We start from the raw sequence: 20,633 nt of genomic DNA on the forward strand, positions 1-20,633 counted from the left end.
TCAGCATGAAAAGAAAATGCAACCAACTTAAAGTGGAAACCAACATTATGGCTTGATTCCATTGTGTGTCGTGTTCCAGCTGCGCGGCCACTCCAGTCAATGCTTGTGATCCCACTAGACACACTGCAGCACATTTCAGAAGCGTCCCAGAAGCAACTCACCACTTATTATTAATGAAACAACACTTATAAAATCACCAAGTGGCAGCAGAGTGACTTTGCTCCAGAAACAGATGTGGTCCTGAGATGTCTAAGACCCATTTTCCACAAAAACACCAACAATCCGCTTTGTGCTGCCTATTTGCACATCACCTCCCATCAGTTTACCATGCAGCATTGGGCACAACAATAGTACACATGGACACAGCAGATTTCAACATCAGGAAAATACCAAACTGTCCATGTGCTGCTTGCGCTGGTCATTGCACGAAAAATGGATCCAATGTTGTATTTGGTGGTCAAATTATTTAACTATTCTGAACTGGCAGCCATAATGGGCTACTCTGTGTTCTGATTATAACTGAATTTTAAGGTCCAGCATGTTAGAGTAGGCTTAGACATTATTGCTTTGACTGTAATACCTGGCTTAGACGTCAACACTTTATTACCATAACACCTGAAAGTGGGGGCACAAAAAGTCTTGTTGTCCCCCCTATTCTAGCACCACTGCTGCCATGACTGCACTGGCTTCCTATCCAGGTAGAGGGGTGGCTGTCTTCTCTCTGGCGCTGATGGAGCAAAATGCTCTGCTTCTGAAACGCTCCCAGTGGGATATGACACCATGCAAAGGATGGCACAAAACTACGCCAAAGCTGGAACATGACACAGCCGTGCCTGGTGGAATCAAGGTGTTAATCTATTATCCTGAAAAAAACTCCCTAATTCACCTACTTCTCTGTATTTACATGTCCATTGTGATTAGTATTGAATTAATACAGGCAACCAAGGAGGGATTAAGATAAAGAAGTCTCCTGTGGCTCAAATTTTGCATGTTCAGAGGTACTGACCTTAAAGTAAGTGCTGTTGAGCACAGTGATCACCAGCTGTACCTCCTCCTCAGGATCAGCTCCTCTGATTCTCTGTAGAGCTGAGGGTGGGATGTGAACCCTGTGTTCAGGAGTAGGACTCTCCACAGCCTAAAAAACACAAGTACACACAAAGACATCGCAAACACCAAGGAAAACATGTATTTAATACAACAATGAAAAAAAATTATAGAAATGAACTTGTTGAGGATGATTTTAATTGTTCTGATTTTTTGTACGTTCCAAGAAAGACATCCTGAACTCATATGTATGATGTGGAATATGTAAAATAATTATTATTCTCTGTCTTTAATCACTCTTGATGAACAACACAAAAACATTTTTTTCTCCTGTTTTGCTCATTTGTTGGTGAATTTCATATAAAACTTCATATAGTTTTACCTCTAAGAACCAAGACAGAAGCTGCAGGGTCTGTTGCCTCAAATTTTGACCTCACCTCTTGAGACGAGTTCACCCTCCGTTGAATGAAGTACGGCATACCATGGCTTCTTATCGTACATTTTCGAATTTTGTGGTCATAACACCTACCAACACAGACACATTTCAGCATTTCAGCAAACCAAGCAAAGTTATACAGAAAGATAACTACATGAATCAATTATTTCTATGAGAAAACTTTTAGATTAACAACTACTGGTCCTGCTGAGTAAAAACATTGCAGATTTGTGACATTAATTTAAGGATTATCGTACACAGTCATTTATGGGTTGAGAAAAAGCTCAAAACCTTGATATTCACAGAGTCATGTATATGATATACAGTATGTTATAATTCATTTGCTCAGTCGCTTTTTTATGTCCTTTTTTACTTTCAGGTTGTCTTTCACAATCATATCAAAGCTACTCCAGCATTCATTAGACATCAGGGAACATTGGTGTAGTAGATAGATGTATATTGCCCTTAAAAGGAGGAGTGTAAGATCTACAGCATGAGCTTATTATCCACTGAATGAGTTACCTGGTCCAGGAGACATTACGTTGGTGACACTCAGAGAAGACATTTTCACAGAAGCCTGTCAGAGTGACAGAGAAAGAAAGTCAAATAGTTGAAGATACTACAGTGTATGGATGGATACACACTGGATACAAGATTGACAGTACAAGATAAAACATGCTAATGACAGATCTCACTCCAGAATAAGAACATGAGAGGAAACTGTTCACCACTTACTCGGGGGAACTTTGGTGTTTTGTGTTTCACCCCAGGCTGGTTTAGAGTCACTAACGTCGGGCAGCAGAGGACCATGAGCGACATTGTTTTTGTCTAGGTCTGATGATCTATGACCTTGATATTTATACATAGTTGATAAATTAAAGGAAAAACCGGTCTAGGTCTGAATGCTTGACCCCTACAGTGAGCGGATCTGGCAGCTCTGTTATGCTGTGGGGGGCATTTTGCTGGCATGGTTTTGGTCCACTTGACCCCTTATTAAAACACAAGTACACAATTAAAGTGCAATTTACTTCAATTAAAGTGCAATTTACTTTAAAAAATCCCTGTGCCCTCTGTACAAAACTTTGGTGTTTTGTGTTTCACCCCAGGCTGGTGTAGAGTCACTAGTGCCTTTGGGTTTTAGGTTTGGTGATTCACGACCTTGATATATATATATTAACAGTTCAAGTGGTGCTCACCTCACAAGCACACAACCATTAACACAAAATAAACATGTGGAAAAACTCACCATCAGCTTGAGTTGTAGAAACCCAGACGAGTGAGACGAGACAAAGAGTCAGGGTTGACAGGAAGTGATCCATATCAGATATGTTTTCAAACGAAGTACAATGACATAAGGATTTTTACAGAGAGCTAGTGAAGTTGAGTTTTAAAAGAAATCTAATTGACATATTTATCTGCTCATGAGAGAATGACTTATGAAGTTTATAGATTTATAAACAAGGTTCGGGAACAGAGACCACGCCGAGTACACATCCCACTTCCGCACTACAAAGTATTTAGGCACACCCCATCCGTTCTTCTCCCCTGGTCTCAGTTGCAAGTCCCTCCCACCCTAACCCCTCTTTTCATCAACCATCCTTTCTCCTCTGTTTTAACACAGGAACAGGGGGCTCTATCCAGGCGATGGACCGGAGAGACAGTTCCCCCACTCAGAGTCTCAACCTCTCCCCCCTGTTCCCTCCTACCTCCCTACTGTCGGCAGTCGTCGTCCAGTCGACATACCATACATCCATCATCGTCCCTTAACCCTCCATTCTATGTTCCTCAACTCTCACACCTCACCCCTTTCCTCTCCCCATCACTTCATCCCTCCATCCCTAATCCTTCATCAGGTTCTCCAACCCATCCATCAACATATCAGCTCTCTTTCATTATCTCAATTAAACTATTGAAATCTAATGTTCTCGGTGTGGTCTCAGTTAGGGAAATATTTATATGAATCACTGAGCCAAGCTAAAATGTTATTTATTAGTTATATCATTTATAATAGACAACATCACATACATGTTTGTAGTTGTTCATAGAAACAAATGATGGAAATATTTTATAATGATTTTTCACTCTAGGCACTGCCTAGAATGAAGGGGAAGTTTCTCAAATGTGACACTTTTCCAATACGCAAGCAGAAAGAAGTCAAGTCATAGTGGTCAACAATTCAGACACTTACTGTTAGCGGGGGAAGTGAAAGAGACAGACCTGCATCACTTAATGTGTTCCAAAGGTGGCAGCTCACATGAAAAAATGAAATTGGCTTTGGCAAAACTCGACATTCTCCTATAATGCTTTATTTTATTCATAAACACATGCAATATTCAAAGTTTGTGAGGGAAAAAACTTTAATGAAAATTGATTTAAAGGCCAGGCTCACAACTTTTCAAATTTCTCTTAAAACCACAGTCAGGAGCCCAAATGAACATTGAAATAGGTTTTTCTAGTCATAATCATTCCTCCTGTTCATACTGACCATCAGAAGATCTCTTCATAATGCACTTACAATGTAAGTGACGAAGGCTAAAATCCACAGTCCTCCTTCTGTTCAACAATGTATTTAAAAGTTTATCTGATGCTAATATGAAGCTTCAGTCATCCAAATGAGTCAAATCAATTAGATATTGTTAAATGAGTCTTTTTAGTGCCAAAGTCCCTCTTTTTGTTACTTAGCAGGGAAACACTGTCCGAAGAATCACAAAGAGGGAATTTGATGCTAAAAAGACTGTAAATGTGTCAGATATCCACTTGATATGACTAACTCAGACTGCTGAAGCCTCATATAAACTTCAGATGAACTTTTGCACAAAATGACTGTGTGGACACACTGTGGATTTTGGCTCCCATCACCTATATTGAAAGCACACACACTGTTCATATGGACACATGACACATTTGAGAAATTAGGAACCTGTCTAAACAAAGATTTATGTTTCTGTAAAGAAAATTGCTTTGTAACTTAATTTACAGTAAGGCTACTATGAACAGGGTTATTAGGAGACTTACATGTTGCTATAGTTACATGATGGGGGATTATCAGGGGAAGTTTGATTACATCTGGGCTTTATCATATTGACTAATGTCAGGAAAGGGTTGGGGTTCTAATCAGATTTGATTCCTGAAGTCTTCACTGGAGTTGAAGTTGTCTTTCTTGTTGCTCTTTTGTTCTTGTTCTTCCTCCTCTCCACCTCCATCCTCCTTCTTCTCCACTAGGTGTGACTAAACATCACCAATCCACCAGGAGGTGCTATAACAAGCCATGGAGCACAATGGTAGTTGAGTCTGCGCCAAATCATCTCTCAATAAATCATTTTGCATTTAATTTTAGTGGTTACATCTCTTGTAATTATACTTTTGCTAATTGAGCTTGTTTCTAATTTCTTATTAATAATAGATCAATATGTAATGTAAATAAAAATTGTTTTGTATTTACTAAATTTGTATGGCAACTTCTGTTCAATAAAAGGTGTTATTCTATCATATTGTTAACATATCATTAGCCATATTGTTAAACATGATTAAATAATCAACAATCAAAAATAAATTCATATAATATAACATAATATATTACAAAACATTAAACACAGTATGTGTTATTAGAGAGATTAGATGATGTAAAAATAATGTTCATGCTACTGTAAGACAAACAGGGACCTGATGATTACTCTGATGAGCCCTTGAAAGAGTCTTGAAAATAATCTGCAATGTAAAGAAAGAAAGAAAGAAAGAAAGAGAGAAAGAAAGAAAGCAACACTGCAGCAAAGAATGTTTTTCTTGGGTCAGTCAGAGTGTCCTTCAACTCTTTACAAGTCGGTGTCACAGAGTTACTTAACTTTTGGCTTGATTTATATGTTTGTCAATGTGTGTGTTAAGAATCGTAAATATAGAGAAAGCGACTAAGATATTTGAAATCAAAGAGTACATTTGAACAGTAGCACAACTTTACAATGACCAGATTTTAAATATGTCTGGGATCCTAAAATACTGTACACATCACCTACACCAGAGGTTTGAGTGAGCAACAGAGGCAGGACATTGCAAAGTAAGATCAAAACTATAAGATTTAAGCAGTCCTTTGTTCCTTCTGCTGCAGCCATCTGTGCCTTATCTTTCACCATTGTTACAGGCACTTCTGAACTGTTTTATTGTCATATGTGTCAAATTTTTAAATTGATTTTCAGGGTCATACAGTTCATACAGGATTTTTATAGATTATCTCCTCTGATTTAGTTGTCTTTACTTTGTGTTTTATTTTTTTGGCATCTCCAACCAAATAAATTACCATTTAACCATTAAATTAGATAATAATATTAAATGCGATTTCATTTGACCATCAGCAAATCAAGTTATTGTTCAGATTTGATTATATTTGGACTGTCCATTATACATGGACACCAAAACACCTAATAAAGGTTATACATGAAAAATTTGTTTTAGCATTGTATATTAGTTATTGAGACCGGTATCCATTATCTTTGAGGCTCGTCAATCAAAGACCATGACCACAGGAACACAAATACACCTGAGGGGAGAAAAGAAAAGCTGTAAATTTGTCTTCCAGTCTTACATATAAGCAATATTTACTCTATGAGGATCCAGAACATACTGACCTGACAGGGAGTTGAGTACAGTGAACAGGTACAGCTGGGGGAGGGAGATTAAGGTGATGCTGCCTAACACCCATGGTAACCCCAGAACACAGCTGAGACCCAGCACTGTGGCACAGTCCTTCCACAATCTGCTTCCTTTCTCTCTGTTCATCACGTCCCCGCCACCTCCTCTCAGCCCCTGCAGCTTGCACACCACCAGTCCCAGCATACAGGAATTACACAGTATCACCAGTAACAGAAGGGCCATAGTAATGACATAGCTGACCAAAAGCCTCTGTGGGAACTTGCTGCTCATCCAGCACCTGCAGGTTGGGAAAAATGTTTAAGCAGAAAGCTTTGAATTCCAAATAACCTGCTTGTTGGTGGAGAATAAGGAAGAGCAGAGCAAATCACAGTGTATACTTGCTGAAAATTCAAACACCCAAGGTGGTTACATATTTAAAATCCTAACAATGAATCTTGGTTTCTTACATCTGCACTGTTGTGTGGTTGTTGGCATCCCTCAGTTCCAGACTGTATTTCCCATAAACACCTGAAACCCCACAAACCACTGCAATCAGTGTAGGAAGACCTGCATAAAGACATGAAAGACAGAGTTTATGTCCACAAGCCCTGACTGTATGGTTGCATGTATTGATTTAAGGAAATTAAATGAAATGCAACAACTATTCGACAGTTTCACTGTCCAACTCAGAATCTACTCACCCCATCCCACCAAGCTGAGTTTGAGCAGGTATCTCTTCACGTTTAAGACTTGGACTAGGAGAAGGTAGAGATGGAATCCTTCCAGAGCTGTCCAGCTGATGGTGGCCAGCAGGGACCAGTGTAAAATGAGACCCATAACTTGGCAAACCCAGCCCTCCTCGTTCTCATTCTGCTGCAACACTAACATACTGCACACCAGAAAGCTGAGGTGGAGGCAGAGCAGTGCCCCTGCTAGTTGCATATGCACACCGATCACCTTCTCTGGACGCCAATTTCTGGAAGGAAAATAGTATATTAAGTCAATTTTATAGTGCAACACTCATATCATGTGTCATGTGTAGTATGTGCTAATAACAGTGCTTGAAGTGGAAAAAAATAAGTGCCGGTACTCCCCTTATTCACATGTTGGCGTGTGTATCGGTCTGTATCAGCAAATCATTAAGTATTACATTTTTACAGTATTTCTACAGTAAATAAAAGATACTAGGCAGGGGCGGAGCTAGACTCTCAGCACAGAGGGGTCGGCGCATTTTCAAGGGGCCCTTCTGATAAAGTCATTTTAAAAATTCAAACCTGTCAAAACGCTGATGGATCCTATCCTATCCATAAACACAAATTGTCACTTATTGAGCCAAGCAAGCCCATGTCTAAGAAAACATATAGTGAAGGCACTTTGTCAAGCAAGCTTATTCTGAAGGAAAAAAAAAGACAGGTTGCCAGGTTCAAGTGTTCAAGTGTTTCAGCACCGAGGACAGCACGCGGAGCACTACGTGCATTGATTGACAAACGGTTCAGCACCACCACCGATAGACAGCAAAAGGCTAGGTGCACTGTCTCCATGTCTACCATGTCTTTCTTACACAGGAATAACATGAACATAAAATGGACACAGCAGTCTACAACACTACACAAGGCCTACTCAAACATAAAAGAGACACATACTACAACCACACTAATACATTTTTGTTTTAAAACGCACAACATTTGCTACATTAATGCCTAGCATCCACACTACTCCAGTGTTTGCGAACCCCTAAAACAGAGACTTTTGAAAATGCTGCTGACCCTGTTTTAGTTTGAAAACTCTTGGATTGCGACTTTTTTAAAAACAATGATGCAGGCACCCATGTTCACTTCCTGATTGGGTCTTACCAGTCATGACTTATACTCATATTGCTGTTTTTGCTGTAGTGCAACAGGGATTTCTCATAATTATTTTGTTTTTGTAAAAAAATAAGTTGACATACAAGCATTTAGATGTTTCAAATGAACAGAACTAAACTTCAAAGATTTTAATTTCACAATTCACAAGGTTCCATATACATAATTTATACATTTATAATATCTATGCATTCATAGACTGAACTAGATTTGCCAATATTTTATTTCTGTTTTTGGCTTTGGCCTCTTTCCGATGTGGATTCTGGGATAGTGTACATTATTTTAGTACATAAAACACCTAAAATGCACATAAAAGAACAATTGTGTGTGGTTTGCATTTGAATGGTAACCCTATGCTTGACAACACATGGGGCATGATTTAAATGAAGATCATGCAAGCCATGAGGAGATGGCTGGAATGGAAAAGGTGCTCTTTATGAAATTCTGGACATAATGGACCTGAAAGCATATGTCAAGTTATTACATTTTTAACAAAAAAGTTGCCACTAAACTCAAAATGTAATAACTTATTACATTATGTGCAAAAAGTTATTATGTTACGCACTCACCATTTTTATCACATTATTATTACATTTTGAGTTTATGTGCAGTTATTACATTATGAGTTTCTACAGACTCTCTAGAGCCATGTTTAAATAAACAAGTAAAGAGAAGCAATGTGATCAAATAGGTCAAAAAATATCAGTATGATGGAAACAGGAAAACAAGCTCTTGATCAAGAAGACTAAACCACATCTGAAGATATCTGATATATTTGATCTTACAGGAAGGAAACAGTTACTTTGTGAAACCAGTCCGATAGTAACTCAAACACTCAAATGCACACACTTAACTCACACATATTGCTTTTGTTGTCATATTTTTGTCATATATTGTAAAGCTTGAAAAAAAAGAAAAGACGCATTTTTTAAAAACATAAAATAATCGCTTTTTAACAATTTTACGGTATTTCATTTGTTTTGTTTTTTCACCTTTGTTTATTCAGGGGGGAGTTTCACTGAGAGCTCTCTCTCTCAGGAATGCCCTGATCACATTCACACAGTTACACATTCACACCTGGAAGCTGCCCAGTACAACCACAGTCTGATCTGCTGCCACTGAGCAGCTCCACTGGAGCAGTTGGGGTTAAGGGTCTTGCTCAAGGGCACCTCAGTGATGGTAATGAGGGAGGGGCAAGTACTGCTTTTCACTTTCCCCACCGTGATTTATGCTGCCGGTCCAGGGGATTGAACCGATGACCTTCTAGTGACAAGCTTACTTTCGCTAACCTTTAGGCACCACTGCCCTCTCTACACTCTTGAGTAAAAGGGATGTAGAAAAAACTCACTGTAGACATATATAGATGATCAAGCTGTTGGCTGTGAAGAAGACGGAGAGTGCAGGTCCAATGTAGGTGATATGGCCAAGGTTCACAACATTTCTTACATCCACTGATGCTAGGGCCCTCTGGAACAGGAAGAACAGGAAGCAATAAACATGAAATATTTGTATTAAGTTGTATTAAGCCGGATGGGTCTTCAATATAAAATATTGGCAATTTTTTAGGTTCATTCACTCCACAGCAGAACTGTACAGCTCTACTCTATGTCTCTATGACAAGCTCAGACTCTAAACAGTAGAAAGCTTATCACTAGGGCCGTTCCCTATATAAGTACAACATGGTTCCCTTTTTGCAAGTGAATTTTTCTACTCCTATATTACCATCAAAAGTAAAATTACACAACAATTGCTACGGAAATTTGATAGAAATTTCTAGCTCAAACTATCAGAAACAACTATGAATAAACAAATTACATTTTCCATTGGAGAGGGAGGCTGCTATTTTATAGACTCAGTTATTTAAAACTCAGCAAGCTTCTGAAAGCTTCCTTTAATGGGAGGGACATTACTCAGCACATGAAGTAGCGATGTGGCTGGTAAGAGAGCTGATAGTGAGAGGAAATGTTCTGTTGAAAGATTTTACCACAAGCACAGCAAAGAAACTCAGATGGTTGCAGCTACAAATACACTCAGTTTCAGTGAAGGTGGTATGACAACCGTCTGGGCTCCAGTGGCCTGAAAACACACAGACACATATAAAAGAGTTAATGTTTTTATTTGAGAGAAAAATTGAGGTGAATCTCACTGTAGACTGATCTGCTGTATGTAACCCACCTGTTCCATCACCCAGCTCTGACTCCTCCCAAAACACACAAGTCCCATTTTCCACCTGAAACATATATTACAAAAACATAAGAGGAAAGCAGATTGTGACACTTTTGTAATGCTAGCACAGCTGGTTTTGTCATTTTACCTCTTTGTTGTGTTTGAAGATTAATTTGATGGGTTGTGGGAGGTTTCTGACTGGAAAGTTCCCTGCCTTCACTACCAGCACTGACTCCCCCATAACAGTGTCTTGCCTGTGGACAGGAGGGCTGGGTCTGAGTACTCTCCCCCATCCTTTTGGCAGCGGGGAACTCAGCTGCAACAATGGACAAAAGTGCCAGAAGTGAAACATGACATGAATGCTGGGATGAATTAATTTGAAGTAAAGTGTAGAAGAATTGCAACAGTATGAACTACAGTATCAACCTTTCCTTGATTTTAATAGTACACAACAGCTGACTTTGGTCATACAGAGTTTATGGAAACCAGTGCAAATCAGCATGAAAAGAAAATGCAACCAACTTAAAGTGGAAACCAACATTATGGCTTGATTCCATTGTGTGTCGTGTTCCAGCTGCGCGGCCACTCCAGTCAATGCTTGTGATCCCACTAGACACACCGCAGCACATTTCAGAAGCGTCCCAGAAGCAACTCACCACTTATTATTAATGAAACAACACTTATAAAATCACCAAGTGGCAGCAGAGTGACTTTGCTCCAGAAACAGATGTGGTCCTGAGATGTCTAAGACCCATTTTTCACAAAAACACCAACAATCCGCTTTGTGCTGCCTATTTGCACATCACCTCCCATCAGTTTACCATGCAGCATTGGGCACAACAATTCTACACACGGACGCAGCAGATTTCAACATCAGGAAAATACCAACCTGTCCATGTGCTGCTTGCGCTGGTCATTGCACGAAAAATAGATCCAATGTTGTATTTGGTGGTCAAATTATTTAACTATTCTGAACTGGCAGCCATAATGGGCTACTCTGTGTTCTGATTATAACTGAATTTTAAGGTCCAGCATGTTAGAGTAGGCTTAGACATTATTGCTGTGACTGTAATACCTGGCTTAGACGTCAACACTTTATTACCATAACACCTGAAAGTGGGGGCACAAAAAGTCTTGTTGTCCCCCCTATTCTAGCACCACTGCTGCCATGACTGCACTGGCTTCCTATCCAGGTAGAGGGGTGGCTGTCTTCTCTCTGGCGCTGATGGAGCAAAATGCTCTGCTTCTGAAACGCTCCCAGTGGGATATGACACCATGCAAAGGATGGCACAAAACCACGCCAAAGCTGGAACATGACACAGCCGTGCCTGGTGGAATCAAGGTGTTAATCTATTATCCTGAAAAAACTCCCTAATTCACCTACTTCTCTGTATTTACATGTCCATTGTGATTAGTATTGAATTAATACAGGCAACCAAGGAGGGATTAAGATAAAGAAGTCTCCTGTGGCTCAAATTTTGCATGTTCAGAGGTACTGACCTTAAAGTAAGTGCTGTTGAGCACAGTGATCACCAGCTGTACCTCCTCCTCAGGATCAGCTCCTCTGATTCTCTGTAGAGCTGAGGATGGGATGTGAACCCCGTGTTCAAGAGTAGGACTCTCCACAGCCTAAAAAACACAAGTATATACAAAGACATTGCAAACACCAAGGAAAACATGTATTTAATACAACAATGAAAAAAATGATAGAAATGAACTTGTTGAGGATGATTTTAATTGTTCTGATTTTTTGTACGTTCCAAGAAAGACATCCTGAACTCATATGTATGATGTGGAATATGTAAAATAATTATTATTCTCTGTCTTTAATCACTCTTGATGAACAACACAAAAACATTTTTTTCTCCTGTTTTGCTCATTTGTTGGTGAATTTCATATAAAACTTCATATAGTTTTACCTCTAAGAACCAAGACAGAAGCTGCAGGGTCTGTTACCCCAAATTTTGACCTCACCTCTTGAGACGAGTTCACCCTCCGTTGAATGAAGTACGGCATACCATGGCTTCTTATCATACATTTTCGAATTTTGTGGTCATAACACCTACCAACACAGACACATTTCAGCATTTCAGCAAACCAAGCAAAGTTATACAGAAAGATAACTACATGAATCAATTATTTCTATGAGAAAACTTTTAGATTAACAACTACTGGTCTTGCTGAGTGTGACAAAGTGGGTGAGAATACACCATTTGTCCCTACTTTCACCATCAATGCCACATAGCTCACAAATTTAACCATGCTTGGTAATTGTTTGTTTAGCCACATGTTTATGATCAATCTGTAACTTGCAGACACATACTATCCCGGGTTTGTTTGTGGTTTGCATTATGTCTGGTTACAGTTCACATACCAGCAACATTTTTGGTTAAAGTAAAACACCGACAAGTATTGTTAAGTTTAGTTATTGTTTATTGGGTTAAGTCTGCATTTCATAATTCAATTCTATTCTTTCTGTGTTACTTACCATACTCACCATGTGCTCCACAGACAAAAGGAGGAGGCACCCAACAATGGCCTGTATTTATACACTGGGTGACATCATTGGTGATGTCACTGGGTTGGATAATGTGGCGGGGGTGGTAGTTAATTATGTTAAGTGAGTTATTTACTGTGACTTTGATCAGTGTATGTATGGTTGGAAGTGTGTTGTGTGGTGAGCTATGATGAAGTGTTTCACCATGGAGATTGGTAAGAGTGAATAACTTTATCTCTGACCTGTTTTAGCAGAGACATGGGATGCACCTGCAGCAATGGTACAGCCCAGATTGACTCTGATGGACTGCTGATGGAAGGGTCTATTTAAGCAGTTGCTTTTTGGCTGTCGGGGGGTTAGTACATCAGTGTGTAGCTGTGTGCACATGATGATAAGTTAATATAAGTTCAGTTGATATGAGTTGAGTTTTGATCAGTTAGGCCAAGTTAACTATTTAGTTGTTTTTTTGTTTTGTACATAATTTTTTTGTTTTTTGTTGTTTTGTTACATGTGTAGCATGGTGCCACTTTTTCTTGTAAATAAACCACCTTGTGATACCTGGATAAGGTTTCCTGTGTCTGCCTCTTACCAAGTGACCAGCCACTCCGGTCAGGCTACACCACATTTGGTGGCAGTGGTGGGATCCAGGCCAGTAGGAGGCAGCGAAGAAAATGTCAACCAGACAAAAGAAACCTCAAGCAACTGAGTGTCTTCCAGAAGTGTCTCAAGATGTCTGTGACCAGCAGGGGGCAGCAGGTGGTCAAGCCCAGGAGAAAGAAAGTATGGCTGAACTGACAAGTCTTCTACGATGTCTGATGCAACAGCAGGCTGACAGCGATGTCAGGATAGATCAGGAGCGCAAGCGACAGGAGGAGAGGTGGAAGCGAATCCAGCACCAGTTTGCCCAGCTCCAATATGAGGTGCAACAGGACCACCAGGATCGTCAGCAGCTGATGGGAGATTCAGCAACCCCATCCGCCCAATCTGTAGAGCTTACAGCCGAGCCTCCTCACATCCCAGCAATCCAAGGCAGGCCTAAGGTTGCTCTAACACAGTTGGCTAATGGAGGACAGCATTCCAGTCTGGTGAGGCTTCCTGGCTGGAAAAGCCCCAAAATGCAGCCATACAGTGAAGGTGAGGACATTGAACATTATTTAATCACCTTCGAAAGAATTGCTCATGCCTGTCAGTGGCCTCAGGAAGAGTGGGCTCTTCACCTGGCTCCACTGCTAACCGGTCGAGCCCGTTCTGCTTATGTAGCTATGGACATTGATGACACCATGGATTATGCAAAAGTAAAGTGTGCTGTTTTGAAGAAGTTTGAAATCAGTGCAGAGACCTATCGAGTGAGGTTCCGTTCCAGTGTGCCGGCAGAAGAGGAGACACCTAGAGAGCTGCAGGTCCGCCTTAAGGACTTGTATGACAAGTGGATGGCTCCCAAAGAAAAGACAAAGGAACAAATTGGAGATACCATTATCATGGAGCAGTTCCTCAAAGTCCTGAATCCTGAGCTTCGCACCTGGATTAAAGAACGGAACCCAAAGACCTCCAAAGAAGCAACAGAATTGGCTGAAGCTTTCCTGGCTGCCCACCGTCCATCAAAAGAGTACCTCCCAGCCAAGTCCCGCCCACCCACACCTTTGGGTAAGCCTATTGGTGGGAGTGACCTTAGAGCCAGAAACACAAGACATAGTTCCTTCCCCTCAAATTCAGCTAAATTTGAGCCTAGAAACAAAGCCCTCTTAGTGTGTCACTCTTGTGGTCAGACAGGTCATTTTAAGGCAGAGTGTCCTAAGGGCCATGTTAGTAAAAACTACATGTGTTTTGCTCCCAAGTTACTGGTCAGTGAGCCGGGGAGGGAGGAGGTCTCAGAAGGTCAATGTGAGGAGCTTACAATAGGTGTGTTAATTGAAGACAGACCCTGCGTAGCTCTTCTAGATTCAGGAAGTAATCGCACCCTATTCAGACAGGATAGTCTCCCTAGGGATGTTGTTTATTGTGGAGGGACAGTGGATGTTTTCTGTGTTCATGGTGACAAAGTAGGTTACCCCATAGCTAAGGTAGCTATCCAGGTTGAGGGCCAACTCTACTTGCTGTCAGTAGGGGTATTTGAGCAACTGCCCTATCAGGTTGTGTTAGGCTGTGATCTTCCCATCCTTGCTGAATTGATAGCTAAGCAGTCTCGTGAGGCTAGGGCTAGTTGCACCAGTGAAAGTTTGCTAGCGGTCACCAGGTCCAAAAGTAAGCAGGAACAGGCTAGTTCAACAGTGGCATGGGAGGAGTTACCGTTTGCAAAGGAGGAAGTGCCTGGGGTTGAGCACACCAAACAGCTTAAGGAGAGGAAAAGCAGGAGCCAGAGGAGACAGGACAGAGTGAGGGGGACAAAGGTAGCTGAGCATGTGTCTGAGCCTTTACAGTCTGACCTTTTTGCCATTTCTAGTGACATTGCTAAGCTGCAGAGACAAGACCCCACCCTTACAACTTTGTTTTCTAGATGTGTGCCCGAGTCAACCCAGGTGACAGGGAGAGAAAGGGAAGCATTTGTGGTCAAGGGAGACATGTTGTATCGTCGTAGTCAGATTGGTGATCAGCTAGTCATTCCCCAGAGTTTGAGGCCCACAGTCCTTAACCTGAGCCATTCAATCCCTTGGGCAGGACACTTAGGACAGGCAAAAACATTTTCTAGGATGGTTCCTCGTTTCTATTGGCCCCAGCAGTATGCTGACACAGTAAAATATTGTCAGTCTTGTCCACAGTGTCAGTTAACAGCTCCAGGCAGGAAAGGAGATAGGGCTCCCCTGATAAGCATGCCCATCATTGATACGCCCTTTTCCCGTATTGCCATGGACATTGTAGGCCCACTAGAAAGGAGTAGTGCAGGCCACAAGTACATATTGGTAGTCTGCGATTATGCTACAAGATATCCTGAAGCCTTTCCTTTGAAGAAGATTAAGGCCCGCCAGATTGTCAACTGCCTCATTCAGCTGTTCTCCAGAGTTGGAATCCCAAAGGAGATCATCACTGACCAAGGCACCAATTTCACTTCAAGCCTGTTGAAGGAGGTGTACAGGTTGCTGGGGATTCAGGGTGTGAAGACCAGTCCCTACCATCCCCAGACAGATGGCCTCGTTGAGCGCTTTAATAAGACTCTTAAGTCCATGCTGAGGAAATTTGTGAATGATTCAGGGTCAGACTGGAACCAGTGGCTTCCGTTCTTGTTGTTTGCGTATAGAGAAGTCCCACAATCATCAACTGGGTTTTCACCTTTTCAGCTGCTGTATGGACATTCAGTGAGGGGTCCAATGGATGTCTTGAAGGAGGCCTGGGAGGGCCCCATGCCACAACAGCAGTGCAGTGAGCTCTCATACGTCCTGAAGATGAGAGACAAACTGGACCAATTTCAAGAACTGGCCAATGGTAATCTGGGCCAAGCACAGGAGCGACAGAAGCAGAGGTATGACACGGCTTCTAGATGGAGAGTTTTCCAGGAGGGCCAGAAAGTTCTCCTACTGCTGCCAACGGCTGACAGTGGCCTCCTTGCCAAGTGGCAGGGGCCATACAAGGTCACAAAAAGGACAGGCCCAGTCACATATGAACTCTTTTTGCCAGACCGCCGGAAAAGGCATCAAGTCTTCCACGTAAACCTTCTGAAAGAGTGGGTAGAACAACCAGAGCAGTCTACAACCTTCTGGGCACGTACAGTTGTTGATGAGGAAGAGCTTCAGGAGCAGTATTTTCCATCTACAATTGAGACGCCAGTGTTACCAGATTTAAGTCATCTGGCGGCAGATAAACAGCAGGAGCTGCAAGCCCACATGGCAAAAGAGCTCTTCAGTCAAAAGCCAGGTTGTACACACCTCATTGAACATGAGATCCGTTTGCGTTCATCGGAACAGCAGCCAATCAGGGACACCGCCTGCCGTATTCCAGCCAGGCTTGTTCCTGAACTCAAGCAAGAAGTGGAGGAGATGCTGGCTACAGGAATCATCGAGCCTTCTCGCAGTGAGTGGTGTAGCCCTGTGGTGTTGGTTCCAAAGAAGGATGATCCTAAACTGAGGTTTTGTGTCAACTTTTCAAAGTTGAATGCTGTGTCTGCCTTTGATCCCTATCCAATGCCAAGGGTTGATGAACTGATTGAGCGTTTGGGAAACGCTAACTTCCTAACGACCCTTGACCTCTGCAAAGGGTATTGGCAAGTGCCCTTAACAGAATCTTCAAAGGACTTCACAACATTCAGAGTTCCAAGCGGTCTGTACAGATTCAATATGATGCCCTTTGGTTTGCACGGAGCACCAGCAACGTTTCAGAGGTTGGTGGATGAAGTTTTGAGAGGAGCGGAGGGCTATGCAGCAGCCTACATTGATGACATTGTTATCTTCAGTTGGACCTGGGAGGAGCATGTGCAACATCTTGGTGATGTCTTCCAACGCATTCAGAGTGCTGGTCTGGTAATCAATGCCAAGAAGTGTCACATTGCTAAGTCGGAAGTCCAGTACCTGGGTTATGTGATTGGAGGTGGAGGCATTCGGCCTCAGGTAGGAAAGGTAGAGGCGATTGCAGCTTCAACACTACCTAACACCAAGAGGAGGCTACGGTCATTCTTGGGGTTAGTAGGCTGGTATCGCCGACTCATCCCCAACTTTTCATCAAGATCTGCTTTACTATCTGAGATGACTCGCAAATCAAGCCCAGTAAAGGTTAAGTGGACTCAGGAAAGTGAGAATGCTTTCGAGGACTTGAAAAACTGTTTGTGTCAAGAACCAGTTCTGCAATGTCCAGATTTCACTCTTCCTTTTACTGTTCAGACAGATGCTTCTGGAGTAGGGCTTGGAGCTGTGTTACTGCAAGGAGGTGATGGAAACCAGTTGCCTGTGCAGCACATCAGCCGAAAACTCTTCGCAAGGGAAATGAGGTACTCAACAATTGAAAAGGAAGCTCTGGCTATTAAGTGGGCTTTAGACACTTTGAAATATTACCTCATTGGTAAAGAGTTTGTTCTGGAGACTGATCATTGTGCATTGCAGTGGATCCATAAAATGAAAGACACTAATGCTAGAATCACCAGATGGTATTTATCTCTCCAGCCTTATCGTTTTCAGGTCCAGTATAGACCAGGAAATAAGAACGTCATTGCTGACTTCCTGTCCCGTGACTCTGAGGAGTAACGGTCTTAAGGGGGGGGGGGTATGTGACAAAGTGGGTGAGAATACACCATTTGTCCCTACTTTCACCATCAATGCCACATAGCTCACAAATTTAACCATGCTTGGTAATTGTTTGTTTAGCCACATGTTTATGATCAATCTGTAACTTGCAGACACATACTATCCCGGGTTTGTTTGTGGTTTGCATTATGTCTGGTTACAGTTCACATACCAGCAACATTTTTGGTTAAAGTAAAACACCGACAAGTATTGTTAAGTTTAGTTATTGTTTATTGGGTTAAGTCTGCATTTCATAATTCAATTCTATTCTTTCTGTGTTACTTACCATACTCACCATGTGCTCCACAGACAAAAGGAGGAGGCACCCAACAATGGCCTGTATTTATACACTGGGTGACATCATTGGTGATGTCACTGGGTTGGATAATGTGGCGGGGGTGGTAGTTAATTATGTTAAGTGAGTTATTTACTGTGACTTTGATCAGTGTATGTATGGTTGGAAGTGTGTTGTGTGGTGAGCTATGATGAAGTGTTTCACCATGGAGATTGGTAAGAGTGAATAACTTTATCTCTGACCTGTTTTAGCAGAGACATGGGATGCACCTGCAGCAATGGTACAGCCCAGATTGACTCTGATGGACTGCTGATGGAAGGGTCTATTTAAGCAGTTGCTTTTTGGCTGTCGGGGGGTTAGTACATCAGTGTGTAGCTGTGTGCACATGATGATAAGTTAATATAAGTTCAGTTGATATGAGTTGAGTTTTGATCAGTTAGGCCAAGTTAACTATTTAGTTGTTTTTTGTTTTGTACATAATTTTTTTGTTTTTTGTTGTTTTGTTACATGTGTAGCATGGTGCCACTTTTTCTTGTAAATAAACCACCTTGTGATACCTGGATAAGGTTTCCTGTGTCTGCCTCCTACCAAGTGACCAGCCACTCCGGTCAGGCTACACCACACTGAGTAAAAACATTGCAGATTTGTGACATTAATTTAAGGATTATCGTACACAGTCATTTATGGGTTGAGAAAAAGCTCAAAACCTTGATATTCACAGAGTCATGTATATGATATACAGTATGTTATAATTCATTTGCTCAGTCGCTTTTTTATGTCCTTTTTTACTTTCAGGTTGTCTTTCACAATCATATCAAAGCTACTCCAGCATTCATTAGACATCAGGGAACATTGGTGTAGTAGATAGATGTATATTGCCCTTAAAAGGAGGAGTGTAAGATCTACAGCATGAGCTTATTATCCACTGAATGAGTTACCTGGTCCAGGAGACATTACGTTGGTGACACTCAGAGAAGACATTTTCACAGAAGCCTGTCAGAGTGACAGAGAAAGAAAGTCAAATAGTTGAAGATACTACAGTGTATGGATGGATACACACTGGATACAAGATTGACAGTACAAGATAAAACATGCTAATGACAGATCTCACTCCAGAATAAGAACATGAGAGGAAACTGTTCACCACTTACTCGGGGAAACTTTGGTGTTTTGTGTTTCACCCCAGGCTGGTTTAGAGTCACTAACGTCGGGCAGCAGAGGACCATGAGCGACATTGTTTTTGTCTAGGTCTGATGATCTATGACCTTGATATTTATACATAGTTGATAAATTAAAGGAAAAACCGATCTAGGTCTGAATGCTTGACCCCTACAGTGAGCGGATCTGGCAGCTCTGTTATGCTGTGGGGGGCATTTTGCTGGCATGGTTTTGGTCCACTTGATCCCTTATTAAAACACAAGTACACAATTAAAGTGCAATTTACTTCAATTAAAGTGCAATTTACTTTAAAAAATCCCTGTGCCCTCTGTACAAAACTTTGGTGTTTTGTGTTTCACCCCAGGCTGGTGTAGAGTCACTAGTGCCTTTGGGTTTTAGGTTTGGTGATTCACGACCTTGATATATATATATTAACAGTTCAAGTGGTGCTCACCTCACAAGCACACAACCATTAACACAAAATAAACATGTGGAAAAACTCACCATCAGCTTGAGTTGTAGAAACCCAGACGAGTGAGACAAGACAAAGAGTCAGGGTTGACAGGAAGTGATCCATATCAGATATGTTTTCAAACGAAGTACAATGACATAAGGAGTTTTACAGAGAGCTAGTGAAGTTGAGTTTTAAAAGAAATCTAATTGACATATTTATCTGCTCATGAGAGAATGACTTATGAAGTTTATAGATTTATAAACAAGGTTCGGGAACAGAGACCACGCCGAGTACACATCCCACTTCCGCACTACAAAGTATTTAGGCACACCCCATCCGTTCTTCTCCCCTGGTCTCAGTTGCAAGTCCCTCCCACCCTAACCCCTCTTTTCATCAACCATCCTTTCTCCTCTGTTTTAACACAGGAACAGGGGGCTCTATCCAGGCGATGGACCGGAGAGACAGTTCCCCCACTCAGAGTCTCAACCTCTCCCCCCTGTTCCCTCCTACCTCCCTACTGTCGGCAGTCGTCGTCCAGTCGACATACCATACATCCATCATCGTCCCTTAACCCTCCATTCTATGTTCCTCAACTCTCACACCTCACCCCTTTCCTCTCCCCATCACTTCATCCCTCCATCCCTAATCCTTCATCAGGTTCTCCAACCCATCCATCAACATATCAGCTCTCTTTCATTATCTCAATTAAACTATTGAAATCTAATGTTCTCGGTGTGGTCTCAGTTAGGGAAATATTTATATGAATCACTGAGCCAAGCTAAAATGTTATTTATTAGTTATATCATTTATAATAGACAACATCACATACATGTTTGTAGTTGTTCATAGAAACAAATGATGGAAATATTTTATAATGATTTTTCGCTCTAGGCA

At 41.5% G+C, this 20,633-nt stretch overlaps 2 protein-coding genes across 2 annotated transcripts in view; both read right to left on the reverse strand.

Moving 5' to 3' along the window:
• Nucleotides 1–20,633, reverse strand: part of LOC137189006 (uncharacterized) — a 48,964-nt gene that overhangs the window by 19,002 nt on the left and 9,329 nt on the right. The window contains 2 exon segments of the mRNA XM_067598628.1: nt 1,007–1,135; nt 1,482–1,569. Of these exon segments, the coding sequence (XP_067454729.1) occupies nt 1,007–1,135; nt 1,482–1,569 (217 nt within the window).
• Nucleotides 3,489–20,292, reverse strand: LOC137187348 (adhesion G-protein coupled receptor G1-like). Its single transcript, XM_067596185.1, has 12 exons — nt 19,790–20,292; nt 19,066–19,120; nt 12,106–12,193; nt 11,632–11,760; nt 10,280–10,447; nt 10,141–10,195; nt 9,950–10,041; nt 9,314–9,432; nt 6,805–7,079; nt 6,571–6,670; nt 6,100–6,401; nt 3,489–6,011 (listed from the first exon to the last, which is right to left on the reverse strand). Exons 1-12 carry the CDS (start codon nt 19,860–19,862, stop codon nt 5,959–5,961), a joined length of 1,509 nt encoding a protein of 502 aa, XP_067452286.1. The 5' UTR covers nt 19,863–20,292; the 3' UTR covers nt 3,489–5,958.

The sequence above is a fragment of the Thunnus thynnus genome, chromosome 1 (assembly GCF_963924715.1).
Source record: "Thunnus thynnus chromosome 1, fThuThy2.1, whole genome shotgun sequence".
In the NCBI taxonomy this organism is placed as follows: Eukaryota; Metazoa; Chordata; class Actinopteri; order Scombriformes; family Scombridae; genus Thunnus; species Thunnus thynnus.

Bases quoted from the DNA above. Each gene is read 5' to 3' on its own strand.
- LOC137187348 (XM_067596185.1), bottom strand. From the start codon at position 19,862: ATGGATCACTTCCTGTCAACCCTGACTCTTTGTCTTGTCTCACTCGTC. The intron at 9,433-9,949 runs GTAAAATCTTTC...TTCCTGTTCCAG, and splicing joins GTTTCTTTGCTGTGCTTGTG to AGGGCCCTAGCATCAGTGGA. The intron at 7,080-9,313 runs GTGAGTTTTTTC...TTTTCCTTCCAG, and splicing joins ATCATCTATATATGTCTACA to AAATTGGCGTCCAGAGAAGG.